Genomic DNA, 18,075 nt, shown 5'->3' with positions numbered 1-18,075 from the left:
CAGACACTAGAGTTTCTTCTTAAAAGACTTAAAAACTCTTTTATACATCAATCTATCCTATTGTGAAAACAACTAAATTAAAATCCAATGCAATATTTATTCAGGGCTACATGTCTCCATGACTTTATTTTTGTGTATGTTTTTTTTGTTATACATGTCTGCTTTGTTTTTTTTTTCCTGTGTGTTTATTTAATGTGAGGTAATGTTTCATTATGTCCATTGGTCGTTTTTTCTTAAACGACCTGCCCAGGGATGCAAAAAGAATTTCAGTCCTGAATGACAATAATGTTGTATCGTAAGTGGAGGACCATGGCTTTATACAACTTATATTTTAATGGCAGGAACAAATATTCTGTGAGTGTCAGACATATAGGTGGGTGGGTGCTCTATAGGGCTGAATGATTTTGCGATTGTTTTTACCATTTAATATGGGATTATTATTAAACTCTGTCTCCTGTATTGATAAAAGTAAAAAGTAAAAAAGAAAGATTTGCATAAGACAAGTCAAATTGGTGTTCTTTTTTTTAAAAAAGAACGGATCATGGAGAAAAAAAAAAAAAAAATCTTTGCATATTCCCACAAGGTGTGTGGGTGCTCTGAAAATGAGAACCAAAATGATTTTTCAGATTGTGAGGTCTGCTGTTCAGACCCTGGAGGAATTTATTTTCTGTTCATTGCTTTTTGTGAGAGTGTTTCTACTTATCTCAGTAAGGAAAATAAACCAAGAGCCTATGTTGAGTACAAATATGTCTTCTGAAGGCCTAAACAGAGCCCAGCCAAAAACTCCAATAAAATTTTGATCAACTTTGAGGGACAGCTATGACCATACAGGATCATCCAGACCAAACGTGACAATTTTGCTACATACTATTCCTATTGATGTACCAGCATGCACAATTTGAGCCTCCTACATAGTTTAGTTCTTGCGTTGTGGGCTTGTGAACTTTGACAAAAAAAAAGAGGCCGAACAAAATCGACACCCCCCCTCCCCCTGTAAAACTGGCTGTATCTTGGAAAGTGTTGATCCTGCATAAGAGTAATTTTACAGTGTGTCTCCTGGGAAACATAGGTACACCAGATAATGTTGTCAGAATTTTTTGAGACCTAAGTGCGTGAGCCCTGGTTGAATTGACGTGGAATGACCCCTTTACTGTTGCAAATCTCAACACCAAACATCACAAACAAAACTAAATTTAAACTAAAAACTAGACTGCATTTCCGGGAACTGCGAAAGTGTGCTTGCCCTGGTCCGGTCAGCAACGTGAGCAGACAGTGGCATACGCTATGCTGAACCTGGCTTGATCCAAGCATTCTAACAGTGCCTTTCAGTGTTGGAGCATCTAAAAACCTCTAGGAGAGGGCTATTAAACTATTGACATGCGGGGTGAATGCGGTTCGTTGGATTTTACCTGTGGCCTGCCTTCGAATTTAGCTTCTATGACTAAGATCAAATCAATAAAATAGAACGACAGCAGTGATATAGTGACAGTGACATAGTGAACCTACAGAAGAATTGAAATGATGAAATATGACCAAGGCATTAAAATGCTGCTTGTTTGTCAGGATACTTTTTCACTGATTTATTTTTTAAAAATGAGTGTGAATGTTATATATTCCATCCCCTAATTATGCTTTACTGGTTTATTTGACAAATAATCTATATGGATTTGCTCTATAAAGACCTTATGTCTGTTAGGGATTATTTTGAGAGCCTGGGATTGTTTTGAGAGCATCTGTATCTCAGATGTATCTCAGAATAAAGGAATAAAGGAATACTTCATATTACTCTAAACCACTGTCAGGATCTGGCCCGGACCGTTGAGTTTGTGCCACCCTGGTGGCCACCCTGGTGGCCATTTTGTGTATTGTCCTGTGTTTGTTTTTGCCTATTCCCCATGTGCTTTGTGTTTACCGTTACCGTTGCCACCTAGCGTTCAGATGTAGGCTATTGAACATTAACGTGACATTTCCTGCTTATTCTTTCGTCAACTCCATGCTTTTAGGAAAACAATCTTTTTATCATAGTTCCCTCTTCAATGAGCGATTAACAGTTCGTTTTTGTAACAGAGATTTTTATTTGTTTATAACTGTTTATATAACTGTTTATTGTCCCTAGGTTTACAGAAACACCTATTCATATTAATACGTATGGAGTGCTGCCGACCACTGTTCATTACATGGCCCAGAATGCCTTGCATGTCTTTACAACAAAACCTAAATGCCCATAAACATATGCATTTGCATACTTGTAACATTTTTAATAATACTCTCCCATCATGATATTTAACAATAATGAAAAATTTAATTTGAATACCGTCAATGTGAAAATAACTGTACTACGTCAGCAATAAATAGCTAATGTTCTCCTTACCATTTCAGTTCGTAAGTCCATACCCATTGAGCAATGGCTGAGCAAGGATTTCATGATTGGGCAAGGCTGCCCAGAGACATTGTGTATACTTGGAAGGCATTGTGGTAGTAGTACAACTGCAAATGTTAAAGGTGATAGTTACCAAATACCTGTGGGTGGTTTGCCAAATGATGGCACGCCCACCTGACGTCATCTTCGCGACCAACTTACACCGGTACTGACCGGACGTTTTAAAGTTGGAACGGTGTTGTCTCAAAGGGCCTAGGCGCTAGGGCTGACAAAAAATTAGGGAGACGGGAAAAACAATAAAACTTAATAAGAACAATAAGTGTGCTGCTTTGCAAGCACACTTAATAATAATAATAAAACTTAAGAAGAAAAATAAGTGTGCTGCTTTGCAAGTACACTTAATTAGCTCTAAACTCATTACTAGTGTCGCATTTGGGATGACAGGATATTCATTGTGGAGGCCCTGATCATAGGGTGTCCTGCACACACAATGTCCCAGATTACAGGTTTACTTACAGTGCTGATGTGACCACTGGAACCAGCCTCTGAAGAACTTCATCTGGACTGAGGAGTTCAGTCTGATCAGTCTCTGGTGTCTTTATGTACTTCTGCAGGTCAAACTCATCCAGCTGCTCCTCTGGAATCTTAAATGTAAATCTCCTAGTCTCCCACTCTCCTGGTATGAGTGTGTCTACAAACAGAGTTCCTGAGCTCCTGTCAATCTTCTCCACTACAGAATGGTGATTCAGTTCATTCAGACAGTAGAACAGGTTGATCCTTCTGCCTGAATTACTTTGATCTCTGATCTTCTGTTTGATATACTGGACTGTTTGCTCTGAGCTCTGTTTATGACTTATTGTCTGTGGCAGTAGGTGCATTAAGAGATTCTGATTGGACTCCAGTGACAGGCCCAAAAGGAAGCGGAGGAAAAGGTCCAGGTGTCCATTCTCACTCTGTAAGGCCAGGTCCACTGCAGTCTTGTGTAGGTCATGCAGTGTTGCAGCTCTGAATAGGGCAGAGAGCTGAGAGGTTTGATGTTGGTCAGTCATGCTTCTCTCTCTGTTTTCAAAGCAGAGGAACACATATAAAGCTGCAAGAAACTCTTGAATGCTCAGATGCACAAAGCTGAACACCTTCCCTTGGTACACCCCAGACTCCTCTCTGAAGATCTGAGTACACACTCCTGAGTACACTGATGCTTCTGTGACATTAATGTCACACTCTCCCAGGTCTTCCTCATAGAAGATCAGATTCCCTTCCTTCAGCTGTTGGAAAGCCAGTTTCCCCAGTTTGAAAATTATCTCTTCATCTGTCTCTTTTCTCTCTGTGTACTTGGCTTTTTTCAGGCTTGTCTGAATGATCAGGAAGTGAGTGTACATTTGAGTGAGAGTTCTTGGCATTTCTATGTTTTCTGATTCAAATGATGTTCTCTCTACCACAGTGGCTGAAATCCAGCAGAAGACCGGAATGTGGCACATGATGTAGAGACTCCTGGATGACTTTAGGTGTGTGATGGTTCTGTTGGCGAGGTTTTCATCACGGACTCTCTTCCTAAAGTACTCCTCTTTCTGTGGGTCATTGAATCCCCTTATTTCTGTCACCTGGTCCACACACTCAGGAGGGATCTGACTGGCTGCTGCTGGCCGGGTGGTGATCCAAAGGAGAGCAGAGGGAAGCAGATTCCTCTTGACGAGGTTTGTCAGCAGCACGTTAACTAAGACTGGCTCTGTCACATCACAACAACTCAGCTTAGAATGGAAATCTAGAGGAAGTCGACACTCATCCAGACCATCAAAGATGAACATGACTCTGTGCTCTGAACTGGTGAAGATTTTTGAATCTTTAATTTCTGGAAAAAAGTGTTGAATAAGCTTCACCAGACTGAGTTTCTTGTTCTTCATCAGGTTCAACTCTCGGAAAGGAAGAGGAAATATGAAGTGGACATCTTGATTGTTTTTTCCTTCAGTCCAGTCCAGGATGAACTTCTGCACAGAGACTGTTTTCCCAATGCCCGCCACTCCCTTTGTCAGCACTGTTCTGATGGGTTTGTGTTGTCTGTGATCAGATTTATCAGACGCTTCATCACATTCATCAGATGTATCATCAGACTCAGATTGTTCATCGTTCAATAAGGGTTTAAAGATGTTACTGCATTCGATTGGTCTGCCTCGTGCTGCTTCTCTCCAGGATGCTCTCTCTATCTGTCTGACCTCATGTTCATCATTGACCCCTCCTCCTCCCTCTGTGATGTGGAGATCTGTGTAGATCTCTTGGAGGAGTCTGGATTCTCCCTGATTAGGTATTCCCTCAACCAGATGCTGAAACGTGCTCTTCAATGTGGATCTGAATTTCTCATGGACCTCTGCCTCCTCTGGTGTCCATCTGGATCAATGACAGAATCACAAATACATCTCTGTTGTTAACAAAGTATCATCACAATATTCCTACATTAGCCCTGCTAGATTCAGAATGTACATGTATATGAATTCATTTAATATTATTAAAGTAATGTAATGTAAAAAGGCTCATACTGTAATGTAATTTTCTCAATAGGAACATAATGTGAACGTGCAGGGATTTTAGGCTATAACACACACTGACATACATGGAGAGATGGTTTGCAGGGGGCTGGCAGACAGTAGAGATTATTTGACTCATATTAAGACATACGGGTTCTTGACATATAACACATAAACAGAATACATGTCATTAAGTTACAGTAACAATGAATGCACTGTTCAAAAGAGCCATTCGTAGGGATGAACATTTGTGTACTTGCTGATAACAAGCACCGATATTGATATTTCTGCCACAAAATAACTAGCATAAAATTGCGATGAATTGGAACATGTTTCATGGTTGTTACAATAAGCCTAAAATGAATGAATATCAAATAAAATATAAAATAGCAGGATATTTTAAAACCAAAAATAAATAAACAATTATGTCTAAAACACAGCCTCCACACTGGCACTGTCTCCGCATCTTAAAGGTCTCATTCCCCGAGAAACCGTTTAATACTTGTTCCTTTTGAAATACTATAGCTCACTCCAAGTTGCATGCATGCTGCACGTGAAAATGATCTTCTACCCCATTGCCCGTGTAACCCAATGAATTGCCACTTCCCATTATGATGCGCAAAATTCCCTGGTAGCCCCTAGATGCGTGCACGAGACAAATGTTAAAAAACAACAACAGAAAACCGTCAATCGGTAAATGAAGAAGTAGCACTACGTCTGATGAGAGACGGAGAGAAAGATTGAGAAGATTTAAAATACGGACGACTTCGAAATCATAATAGATACTTGGAACTACGGACACTTGGATACTTAAAGACTAACATTGGAAAACAATATAAAGATCCTCTTTCCCCCGCACAAAGCTTTGGTGAGTCGCAAGTCACAGCTGAACGCTGAACAGATTTGCATGTACTATGTAATCAGAGCCAATTATTTAGTACATATTAATTTTACCCGAAAACAGATGATCACCCTTTGAAAATAAATGAAGAAAGAAGACGCTTCCCTTGTATTTTGTACATGGTACTGGAATCCTGGTAAGCAAGACTTGAACACTTGAAACCTAAGCTAGCCCAGCTAAAATTGTATCGGTAATTCCGATTTAATTGCTAGAAATTTAAAACCAGTCAGGACACCCGATCTATAGATCAACCATAGAGTTTATTTAATGTATGAATTTTAGACAATTTAAAATAATAATGTGCTTGTTAAAAGAACTGTAAGCTCCGGTTGCCGTTAGCCGCCGACTCAGGCTACATGGCGTCCACGGAAGCCATAGCAACCAAGCTAGATGTGGACAGATTTAATAACGCTGGTTGTCTGTCATGCAGCCTGGCTGCAATGACATTTATTAGACTGCTCCTACAGCAATATGCTGCTGTTGTTAATCAAACTCAGAAATTAGTTATATTTAGTATTTTGTGTTATTGTTATGATAGAGATTGAAATTAATAAGAAATCTGTACAATTTTGTGCAGACTGGTTTTTGTTGTACCCCGAACAAATCCCGTTGCCTTGCCCTGGAACTCTTGGATACCTTCTGGATTTCCCTCATCGTCCTGGATTTGGATTCACCGTCGTCACCATCTACATCAACCTGCCCCTTCCTTTTGGACTGCCTGTTAGGCTACACATCCCCTTACCCTTGTGATTGTGGTAGGATCTGGACATTGCACTTTGCACAAGTTGGACTGAACCATTTCCCCTTTTCATTTATTTTCTTTTCTTTATTATTTTCTTGAGTGCACTCACATTTTGTTTTGGGTTGGGTTTTTGGGTTTTTATTTTGTTTAATTTATAGTATATAATAATATTGGATAATAAATATAAGACAAGATATTAGGTAATATAGTATAAGGTTAGGATAATATATTAATAGTATTTAAAAAGGAAAATACAATTAGACTTAGATATTAAATAGAACAAAAATCTAAAGTAGTACATGGATATATAAATACAATAAATAGAATATTAGAATAGAACATATAAAATAGTATAATAGAATAGTAAACAGATATAACATAATACATCTCTTTTAATATTGATATTGAAATAACTTAAACTGAATTGAATGACTTTGACCTGTGAAATAAACTATATATTTTTATTATAAACTTTATCCACGAGTGCGTGTGTTGTCTTTGGGGTGAGTACTAGAATCTGGTCTAGTAAAAACCTACACCAATATCCACTGAACCTAGATATTAGACTATATATTGTCCCTGCAAAAGTATAGGCCATTACCCTGTCGTGCAGGTTACACCCACATTAGCCAATGAAAGAAAATACACGAAAAAACAAGCAAATCAGAAAAAGCCCTGTGTGACGCCACAGGGAAAATTGGTAAAAGTATTTTGGGACATACTATAGAAGTACTAATAACGTAAGTTATGTCCATAACTATGGATCTATGAGACCGACCGATGACCGTCTCCACGGTCTTACTGTGAATGATGCCATCCTGGCACCTGTTCCGAGATCATAATGTCAACAATGTCATGTGACTGACCTCTGGAGGCTGAACCCGCAGCATGCGTTACCGGACGCCTCTTCCTCGTGCCTGGAACGCCTCGCATTCGTCCCGAGTGACAAGAGATGGTGGCGGTAATCGGTCGGTCTCATAGATCAATAGTTATGGACATAACTTACGATCTATATCGACCTCCCTCAGACCGTCACCACGGTCTTACTGTGGATGCCTAGTACCAATAGTGTCACAAGGGGCCCATCTGCTCAGAAGTAACTCTAAGAACAGTGGAGCCAACAGTACTAGAGGTCACGTTAACCCGATAAAACCTGGCAAAGGTACAAGGAGTACTCCAGGACGCGGCAGCACATATATCATAAATAGCAACTCCCTTCAAAGCAGCCCAGGACGTGGCCATGCTGCGCGTGGAGTGAGCCACCAGACCCTCTGGGATTGGAAAACCTTGTCCAGAGTAAGCATGAGAGATGGTGTCCACCATCCAGTGAGATAGGCGCTGCTTGAACACTGGCTGGCAAGACTGTCAACCTCCATAGCACACAAACATCTGTGAGTTTGCCTCTGCTGCCTGGTGCGCTCAAGATAAGACTTCAGAGTCAGATATTTCAGCTCCGACCGCTCCAAAGGTTCATACGGAGCCACAGTCAAAGATCTCAACACTAGAGGGAGGTCCCAAGATGGAGCGCACAATGATCTGCCTGGACGCAGGCGCTTTGCACCCTTTAAAAATTGGGAGGTCGATATAGATCTATAATATCCTATAGCCGCTATAGTTTTTCTATAGTAGTCTTATAGTACCTCTATAGTATGTCCCAAAATACTATAGTATTCCTATTAGGGCTGGGATAAACGATTATTTTTTAAACGATTAATCTAGCGATTATTTTTTCGATGCATCGATTAATCTAACGATTCATTTTTTCAGTCCGATTCGATTTCGATTATCTCCCCATTAATTGACTAATAGCAACTTATACATGTTGATTTACATATCTGAATGAAAAAAACATGAATTCCTGGAATATATGTTTATTGCTCTTAAGATTCTAAAATAAAAGACTATATAAGTGCAAAGTAATGCATTCTTAGTCAGAGGTAGCATTCAGTTCAGTTCAGTAGGTCTAATTGAGTGCCTGTCACTTTAAGATGACGTTCGTGAGGGAATCCCTGCAATTAACATTAACACCGTTAACACGCTGATGATGTGTGAATGCAATTCATAACGTAGTTAGTTCAAATAACGGTTCGTAGCCTACTTCTCCTTGGGACAAGCACTTTTGAGTCTTGGAAAACACTTTTCCATTTACATTGGGATTTTGCAAACATTCAGAGTCAATAAAATGAGCCCTACATGAGTAACGAAATTGACAAGCAGATGTAAGTAAGCATGCTAAACTTGACATCTGAATAGTATTCTAACGTTAGCTTTGAGATACTGCTTGATTGCATAACTTAACTTCGTTTGGTCTCCTCGATGTAGACTATGTTGTGATGAGACCTTAGCAGAGTTAACTTTAATGCAGCAGTTTTGAACAAATTTGCGCAGCATGGTCACGATGCTAAGCGGATTTAATAGCAATTTAGCCCACCGTGTTCTATGCAATGCTTCTATGTTGCAACAACAATCGCGAATATTTTGTTAAATGCACATGCAGAGGCGGAGCAGCGGGCTCGTTACAAGAGAGAGTGGCCGGGGCAAGGAAAGGCTGCATGCACAACAAAGCACACCAAAGCACACCTCAATGATTTCGTGGCCCCCAGCCACAGATTAGTCAACGTATGGGAAACACTGAAGGTGTAAAATTCAAAATATTTAGCGGCACACATTATGCTTAATGAATCGACGCGCATATTTTGCGTAGACGTATTTTTTGCGTCGACACGTTGTCCCAGCCCTAATTCTAAAGATTATTATAATATTTAGTCCCAAAATACTATAAGTTTCCTATAGTACTTTTTCCTAAGGGTCATACGTGACAGAAAACAACTTGAGTAGGCTAACCTCTGCCAATGTAGGCTATCAAAGCCATAGTCCTCATTGCCGGAGAAGTCTCCTTGCAGCACATATTCTCTGCTTCTGTAGGCATTCTGCTGCAATTCCAGGCTAGGTCAGTGGCTGAAATGCATTTAGCGGTGCTTATAACCTGTGCTGTGAAGTAAAATATCTACTAGGAAGATTGCAAAGACTTTTGAGTGTGTAAAGAAATAAATCTTTATTTTAAAACGTTTCCAACTGTTTATTACTTGAAAGCAAGATGACGATTGCCACAAACGTTTACCTCTTTTAGGAGAAAATTTAAGCTGACATGCAATTGCTACCATTCTATTAAACCAACGTTCACCGATAAACAATCAGGAGACGGTTCTTCTTCCTCCTCGGATTCAGGATCAAACACATAAGTTTGCATCTCCGAAGACATTTTGTGCAACAGTTTTGACTTAGGTTTTAATTGAATATGGAGCAAAGGCAGACATTCTCTGGTAGAATCGGATGAGGACGCACTGGAGGGAGCGTCACAGTACTGTTAGCCAATCAGAGGCGAGGTCATTTTTTTTCCCACCAAAACCGGCTCACAGGGCATTTACTAATACTAGAGCAATACCATGGCAAAATTAATGAAAAAACGATGAAATGAGACCTTAAATTAAACAAATTATTAACTAGACTATTTTGCAGTCTCTCACAAAAACCCATCACCCTAGACTGTAGAGAGTGTAAAAGTGGTGTGGCTCCTTTTAGTGTGTCAAAGTCAAAGTCTGCTTTATTGTCAATTTCTTCACATGTCAAGACATACAAAGAGATCGAAATTACGTTTCCCACTATCCCACGGTGGAGAAGTGTGTGGGTCGAGTGAGAGCAAGTATGTGAGAGAGTACTAGTGCTACTGCCGCACAGCTTGTTTACTGATTGCTGCCAAAGCAGATTTAGTCAAGGTGACTTATGCATTGTTTACGCTATTGGCCATTGAATACAGTGGTGATTTCTCACACAATATGTCCTGTCCTATGACCTATAGTTGAAGTGAATTGGGTGCTGACTTCGGCCTTGGAGCATATAATGATCCGACTAACGTTACAGTCTGGAGTTGAGGCAGGAAAGGGTAACATATGTTAACAAAAAATACGCAAATTAAATTAATCTACTGAAATCTACTAACCCTAACCCTAGGAAACTCCACAGTTTGTTTTATAGGTGACTTATCCCCAAGCAGGCTACATGGAAGCATAGTGGCAGTTTATTAAAGGAACACTCCACCCATTTGCATTAGGCTTTGCATTGTTAGAAACCCAGTCATACTTTTGAATGGTCATGCAACACTCTCTCATTTCCCCCTGAGACGAGAGAAATGCGTATTCACCTCTTTACACTTCCTCCCACAATGATGCAAAAATCTTAATTTTGCGTCATTGTCAGAGGAAGTGTATGAGGGGTGGATTTCTGATGAGACTACAAGCGCTAGTTACCACCCTTTCAACCGCGACCATAGGGGGTTGGACCTAATGCGCTAACAGACCTATCACAGATCAGTGCCAGTGCGTTTCACTTCACTGGAAGAAACCTGCAGAAAATATGGCCGTAGGTAGGCTACTGAATATGCAGACGGATGCAATATGGAGGATTGGGATTTTGAAGAAGTTATGGTAGAAACGGATGTTCGTGGCTATCTTTATGAGCCACAATATAGCGACGAGCAGCTGATGGAGGAACTGGAGGCGGCTGAAGCTGCTGCCACAACAGCCGAGGCAGACGACCTGCCTGCCGCGGATGAGGAGCCCGCAATGGCTCGAGCTGGGGCGGATTGGTGGTGCCGGTGCTCTCACTTTGCGCCAATGGACACAGAACAAGAGTCTGTCTGTTGCCGAGAATTCCAGCGGTGCCAATTTCTTCTGGACGAAATCAAAGAATCGGAGGATGACACTTGTGTTGTTGATCACCCGAGTTTCGCACCCCATATGGATAGCGGCGTCCTGGAGACCTACTTTAGAATACCTAAGGTCAACTGGAAACGGCAACCAAAGCCTACAGGGCCAAATGGATGTCTTTCTGTAAAGTAAGTTTATTTTCTTTGTTACTATTTCAAGGAGTACTCTTGCTAATACGCTAATGTGGCATGTTCATTGCACAAATAGCTTGCAGTTATGCTAGCTACTGTAGCACGCTAGGCTCAAAGACCATCACTCACTTTGTGCTCAATATTTTGTCCTACTTTGTGCTCAATGTTTTGTCCTGACAATTTCGGCCAGTACTGCGGGCCCCAAAAAGCGGAGGATGATCAGGAGGAGCTATAGTTTCATTGTTTGTATATAGTCATACAACGGTTGTATTGTTTGTATATCGTTACTTAATTAAATGTTTAAAATGTATGTTGTTGTAGTTCTTTCTTAGTAGTGTTGCTCCAAGTGTATTCAAGTTATTGACGACCAACATTTCAAAACTGGAACTACCGTTGCCTCAGATGACAAAGATAACAGAATGGTGGTCATACCTATAATTTCTAGAAATTATGAAGTATTACAAGTATACATTGCATTATAAGTTTGTTGCTAATCAGTTACCTCCTTCCAAGTTTATGATGCTAAACTTTGTTGAAGGCAGACAGGAGAGCAGGAGTGACATTTTGTTTTTAATTGACAAAGAAAGCATTGTGAAAGAATTGTGTCATGAACATCAAAACACACAAACAACTAGCCTAGAAATCTAGACGGGCCCCTAGCGGCAACGCTAGTCTAGCAACTCTCCGTTGGCTTGTGAGCTCCAGAAATCGAAACTTAATCAGGCCAATGAAATTGTGTATAGAGTCGTTAGGTGGGCTTAACATAATGATTGATGGCAGAGTTGCAACGGTTTGGCTTGAATTCCCTGCTACTTGAAAACAAATAAGATGGATGTTGCTGCTGGCGAACAGTGTGACACGAGTTAAGCTTTTATTAAGTTGGCAAACGTTTGAACTAGCCAACTAGCTCCGCTGGTTGGAAACGCATGGGACTTATACCGCTGCCGCTGTCCTATTGCGTGCAGAGGGAATTTGAAAGACAACTGATTATCCCGCCCCTCGGACTGAGCACTGCGAACGGTGAGTGCCCAGACCCTACATTTTAATGTGGGTCTGGCTCGTCAGGCTAACAAACAACATTATCCACACTATAAAAAAGAGGTATTGACCCTGTGATTGAGTATGTAGCCTATAGTAAGGCGCTCGATGGCAGTGCAAACAGGTAAGGCAGTGCAAGAATAAGGTCAAAAGATCATAAGACAAAGACATATAAGACATGGTAATATTACAAAATATTGGTGTGGAATGGGTTAATGTAGAGCTGACGTCTCAGAAGCGGCTCTTGAATGATCATGTTGCAGCTTCCTGTGGCAGCTTTGGGACAGCTAGGGGCAATGTTAGGTGGCAAAGGAGGTTGTGGTTGGGACAGGGGCAATGTTAGGGGGCAAAGGAGGTTGTGGTTGGGACAGGGGCAATGTTAGGTGGCAAAGGAGGTTGTGGTTGGGTGAGTGAGGAGGTTGAGTCCTTGAATGTTATGTTTGGGTTGCGTCTGTTTTCTATAACCTTCTCAATTAGTGTCTGGATGAACTTGGTGGTGTGTGGCTTATACATTTTCTTGACTATCCATTGCTATGACTTTTTGCAGAAGACCTGCTTGACGCGTGGTTCTCCTATAAATGACAAGGATTATAATGATTACACAGATATCTGAATGAAGATTTGACTAGTAGTTGTCTCTCCACAGGAATAGAATGAACTTTTCAGCAAAGTATGCATTTTGAGTTAGCTGTGAACATGCTACTTATGGTTATTTTAGTATTTAGAGTACATGAAAACACACTTGTTGCCGTGGTGGCTTGTTCTCGTGCAAAAATGTTCTCATTATGTTCCATGATGGTGAGGTAGGCCCTCTCCCTCATAGGTGAAGGCCTGGCGTTTAGGGAGGTACTTCAGGAGAGCTTTGTGAAAGATCTTCAGTGGCCCTGTGTGAAAAGGAGAATATATAGTACTAATTAAACATGCCCAATAGGATATGTTCAAAACATGTGGGTACAAAGGGTGTCAGTTCTTACCAGTATGTCTGAAGAGGGCCATCTTCTGAAGATCTTTCAAAAGCCTTATCAAAGACTAGCGACGTCAGGTCCTGATATGCCACAGAGTCCTTCTTCAGCCACATCCTCCTCTTCTGCTCTTCAGCTGTTCGAGGAGCATGGTCACAGTGATGCTGCTTTCCATCCGTGTCAGTCCATCGGTGTTCATTGTCCACCGGTTTTGTAGTGCCTTTGGGAACGAAAAGATTCTCAATAATACTACTACTTAAAACAAAAATCAGATAGAAAATGTATGGCAGCTTTTGATTCCTTACCTCGATGTCCCCCTTACTGGTGCCACAGGAAAACCACGTGTGGTTTACAACAGACCTGTGAAAGATATTAAAATTTGCACCTTGTAAATCAATGGAACTTCAGGAAGATTCAGGTCTGATAGGAAGTGAAATGATCTGTGTCTGAAATTATCAAATACATTCAAAGACACCATAGAGAATTGCCTTTCTTGACAACAATTAACATTGTGGTGGTGAGGGTTGACTCAAGCTGTTAGCTTTCATCTGAAAAGGGAAAGGGGCATAGGCTTCAGGAAATAAAACTGGACGGGGGAAACCATTAACAACGCACAGCAACGCGTGTGCAGTGCCCATTTTATTCCGGGGTAGGTTTTGGAGAACAAAACTAACAATTATCTTGAAATATAATCTAATGTTAATAGATAGCTTTCATCTGTTTCACCAACTTCAAGGGTGCTGGCACTGGTATCAAGGCCAGGTGTACTTAGGCATTTTGACTATAAAACAAACGAGGTTTCTTTTCAAACTATACTCCACTAATTTAAATCAGACAGTAGTCTTAGATATACTAGAGATAGGTAGAGATAGGTGTAGTGGTGAAATAAGAGGTGGCTAAACTGCAGTAAGGAAAAGCGCTACTGGATGGTGTTTTTTTTTTTAAATACATAAGACATTCAGAACATATTGGGTAATGGTGAAGATTCCTGTTTACTAGTGGTATGCCTACTAGTTCCAAGAGTGCATACACTCCATTAGGAAGTGCATTGAATGTATTGAGTGGTGGATAAACTCTATCAAGAGGTGGATAAACTATTTCTGAAATTTCAAAGGTGGGTAAACTGCGTTTACTTGCGTTTAGCCTCCACTGCAGCCATGATTAGAGTTAATATTATGTAGGCTACTTACAAACTGTGCTTGGACAGAGGGAGGAATCTTGACTGGTGTTGATAACATTGGTGCGGGCGCTAACTGGGATTCATCCTCTTCTGATGATGAGGACAACAATGCTGCAGCAGACGTCGACGGCGTTTTAGTCTGAAATGTCATACATTCAATAACGTTAAAAACATTTGAATAACGTCAGACTAACACAGTAAAACATGGTGGATTTACATCGCTAATAGCAAACTTATATAGAACGTATAGCAAAGTGTCTAACGTTACATTGCTAACTTTGCTCTCTCATTGCTGACGAGTGGAGTTAGCGAGGCAGACACATTAGAAGTTCTAATTTAGAACAGCAAGCGACCAAAACATACAAGATATTTACTTTGTAAACAGCCAAATCATATGAGATGTGCTGCTTTACAGCAGACGACTATATAAGTGTGTGTTCTCAGTCGAGAAGTAGAGTCGAGTCAGAAAGAACCTTACCTCCAGGCAAATGCGATAGCACTGCTAGTTCCAGAAGTTCCTGACTGTTCGTCGACATCATCTGGCAAGGTAAATATCGACGGAATTGCGGTTTTCACAAGCGCGGGTCTCTTCACTCCTAAGGGGTTGGGTTCGAAGTCTTCTGGCTTGAAATGTAGACTGCACACCATCAGATGTTTTAGTGCTTCAATGGCTGTGTCCTCTCCGAACTTCGGGTTAATGATAGCCCGTAGCTACTTTTTGCTCCAACTCTTTGGGTAATCTATGAAAACGTACTTTGTGTATTTTACTTGTGCTGGCTGAACATCCCGGTACCATGCAAGTGCACACCATTTTGCATTTTGAGGAGTAATTCACTAATGAGATCGCAAACTAACTCTTCACTAGAATTTGTGTGAAATGATTTCCAGGTAGCGTAGAGTGGAGTCAACGCTCGATCCTTGGTTAATAGATTGATGGGGGGAGTTCAACCATTGCGTTCGACAGTGGGAGTGGCCTGCGGAGCTGAGTATTGCAATGCACTATGGGGATTGTTGTCTGCAATCCACAAGCACTAAAAAGTCATTTTCTGCCTTTTCTTGGTCAAGAAGGCACCAAATTAGAAATTTATGCTACTATTCTACTACATATATGACCCAATGTCCCTTTAAGAGCAGCAGCTAAGCTACTATGATTTAGGGGCAATGGTGTAATGAGGTGGCATCGGTTGGGTGGTATTGGTGATTACGAGTATGAATATATGGGCCCAGTATCGGCCCGATCCCCAATGCCAATATCGGTGGATGGTATTGGTGATTTTTCATGAGTACGAGTATATGGGCCCACAGTGCCAGTATCAGTATCGGACCATCCCTGGTTCTAGTGGGCTTCTGAAATCAACATAATTAAATCTGACCGAGCAGAGGTGTTTTGTAGAGGGTTTTGGAGACTGCCTGACAGAATGTCCTGATCCATGATCTCACCTGTGTTCTACAGAGTCCCTCTGCATCTCGTCTGTGCCTGACGCCCCCTGCTGGACACTGTTAACACAACATGACACTAAAAAGGTGAGTGTCCTCACATCTCCCTCAGAAAGACCCCACTGATCAATACACACACACACAGGTTAGCGGTATAGTATGTGCATGTAATAATCAGCTCAAGTATGGTGTGCATCTGTCTGTCAGTTGAGAGAGAGAAAGAGAGATAGATAGAGAGATAATGAGAGAGAGAGATTAGAACAGAGGGAGAGAGAGAAGCAAAAAGGAGGGAGGAGAGGGTGAAAGGAGAAAATAAGAGGATGAGAGAACAGCTGAGGGGAGGACAGGAGAATGGGGATGTTTAGCATTCAGCCACTGATCCCATATTCAAATCCCTCCAGCACCCAAAACAGAGACAAACCAACTGCATTACTAACCAACTTATAGAGAGGAAGAGAAGAGAAGAGGAGAGGAGATGCAATTTAAGATAAAAGAAGAAAATCATGCATATCATAAAAAAACAGATGTAAAATACACATAGACAATTATGTTCCTTCACTTCCTGTCTTCTAGTCACATCCAAACCTCCACTCCAACACTAGTGTCTTAGTCACATCCAAACCTCCACTCAAACACTAGTGTCTTCTAGTCACATCCAAACCTCCACTCCAACACTACCACATCAAAGAGGTAGTGAGTAACTGAGGTTAACTGATCAACTCTGTAGTTTTTGTCACATACTGGTTTCCATATTAAATATGTTTTGTCCTCCATAAAGACTGACCTGTCAGAGTCAGATGAAGACACGCCCACTTTGGAGTCTCTGGTCCTCTTCTTCCCATCTGGATCAGAGTCCATCACGTCTGGAAACACACACACACATGCGCGCACACGCACACGCGCGCACACACACACACACACACGCACACGCACACGCGCACACACACACGCACGCACACACACACGCGCACGCACGCACACACACGCACACACGCACGCACACACACACAGAAATAAAAGTTGATAGTGTTCTGTATCTATGTGCGTTTTTCCACTGACAGTGAACCAATTCTTGAACCAGTTCCGTTCAGAATTCTTTGAACCTTAGTGCTATAGACCGATTTACAGTTAGTAAACAATGCAGCTGCGTGCACAACCTGAGGGGTATTTCACAAAACCTAGATAAGGGATTAAGCTGGGATTTTTAGGTTATCCTGGATGAATTTAGCCTTGACTTGGTTTCACAAAAGAGATGGCACATAAGTTACCATGGGGATTTATTCTCTGCACCTAGCCTGGTCGCCAAGCTAAGTTAATTCTAATGGTAATTATGTCGTCTTATTGGTTCAGCTAGCTGTCAGACCTCCGTGCTAATTATAGTGGATGGAATCCACTATCTTGAAATCTCCTGGCTTCTTCTTATTATTATTACAGTGCATGAAAATGCACTGTACTGTTCTTCCTAGGCTTCTTATTACAGTGCATGAAAATGCACTGTACTGTTCTTCCTAGGCAACTTTAGAAACTTCAGTTTAACTTGGAAACTTCATTCAAACTTTGTAACGTAGGTCTTCAAACAGATCGGGTTGGTATGACTTTTCAACTTTGAAACTTTTATACTTTTTAAACTATTAAAGAAAAACTTTTTAAAAATCCCCATAGACTTAACATTGCCGATTGTGACATCATAATACGGCCGTTAAGCAATTAGAATCCTATGGCAGGTGTTCAGGCCACCTGCAGCCTCAGGCTTTAAGCATACAATCTGGGTCAATTAAGACTACACATCCTATTCAACTGTTTCCTCTGCCCAAAACTGTTTCAAAATAAAAGTCCTCACTACAATAATCCACTGTTAAACAATGTAACCCATTAAACTACTGAACTTTTTACATTCAACTTTTAAACTATCATTAAACTATCTATCTATTAAACTAGCTGTCTATCAACAACTTTTAAACTATCTACATTCAACTTTTAAACTTTTAAACTATATACATTCACTAGCTGTCTATCAAC

At 40.9% G+C, this 18,075-nt stretch overlaps 2 protein-coding genes and 2 long non-coding RNA genes across 6 annotated transcripts in view; 2 read left to right on the top strand and 2 right to left on the bottom strand.

Annotated features, from left to right (window-relative positions):
* LOC121700216 overlaps positions 1-18,075 on the top strand; it is a 1,725,899-nt gene that overhangs the window by 1,220,549 nt on the left and 487,275 nt on the right.
* The window catches only part of LOC121700217 (NACHT, LRR and PYD domains-containing protein 3-like), an 80,047-nt gene that overhangs the window by 57,706 nt on the left and 4,266 nt on the right, over positions 1-18,075 (bottom strand). For 2 of the 3 annotated variants that reach the window (XM_042083026.1, XM_042083027.1), the window contains exons 2-4: positions 16,841-16,919; positions 16,060-16,116; positions 2,897-4,762 (exon numbers count right to left, since the gene is read on the bottom strand). In XM_042083026.1, the coding sequence (XP_041938960.1) occupies positions 2,897-4,762; positions 16,060-16,116; positions 16,841-16,914 (1,997 nt within the window). In that variant the 5' untranslated portion in view covers positions 16,915-16,919. Of the gene's footprint in view, positions 1-2,896; positions 4,763-16,059; positions 16,117-16,840; positions 16,920-17,234; positions 17,249-18,075 lie in introns of those variants that run through there. The other variant, XM_042083036.1, reaches the window with a different exon arrangement.
* Positions 5,552-7,344, top strand: LOC121700307. The gene is made up of 3 exons (XR_006027170.1): positions 5,552-5,767; positions 5,864-5,936; positions 6,378-7,344. It is a non-coding gene; the product is annotated as an uncharacterized LOC121700307 (long non-coding RNA).
* On the bottom strand, positions 12,439-15,090 carry LOC121700318. Its single transcript, XR_006027182.1, has 5 exons — positions 14,630-15,090; positions 13,745-13,799; positions 13,452-13,659; positions 13,220-13,361; positions 12,439-13,049 (listed from the first exon to the last, which is right to left on the bottom strand). It is a non-coding gene; the product is annotated as an uncharacterized LOC121700318 (long non-coding RNA).

Source organism: Alosa sapidissima, chromosome 24 (assembly GCF_018492685.1).
Source record: "Alosa sapidissima isolate fAloSap1 chromosome 24, fAloSap1.pri, whole genome shotgun sequence".
In the NCBI taxonomy this organism is placed as follows: domain Eukaryota; kingdom Metazoa; phylum Chordata; class Actinopteri; order Clupeiformes; family Clupeidae; genus Alosa; species Alosa sapidissima.
The sequence above is the reverse complement of the archived record's forward strand: the minus strand, read 5'-3'. Positions and strand labels throughout refer to the sequence as shown.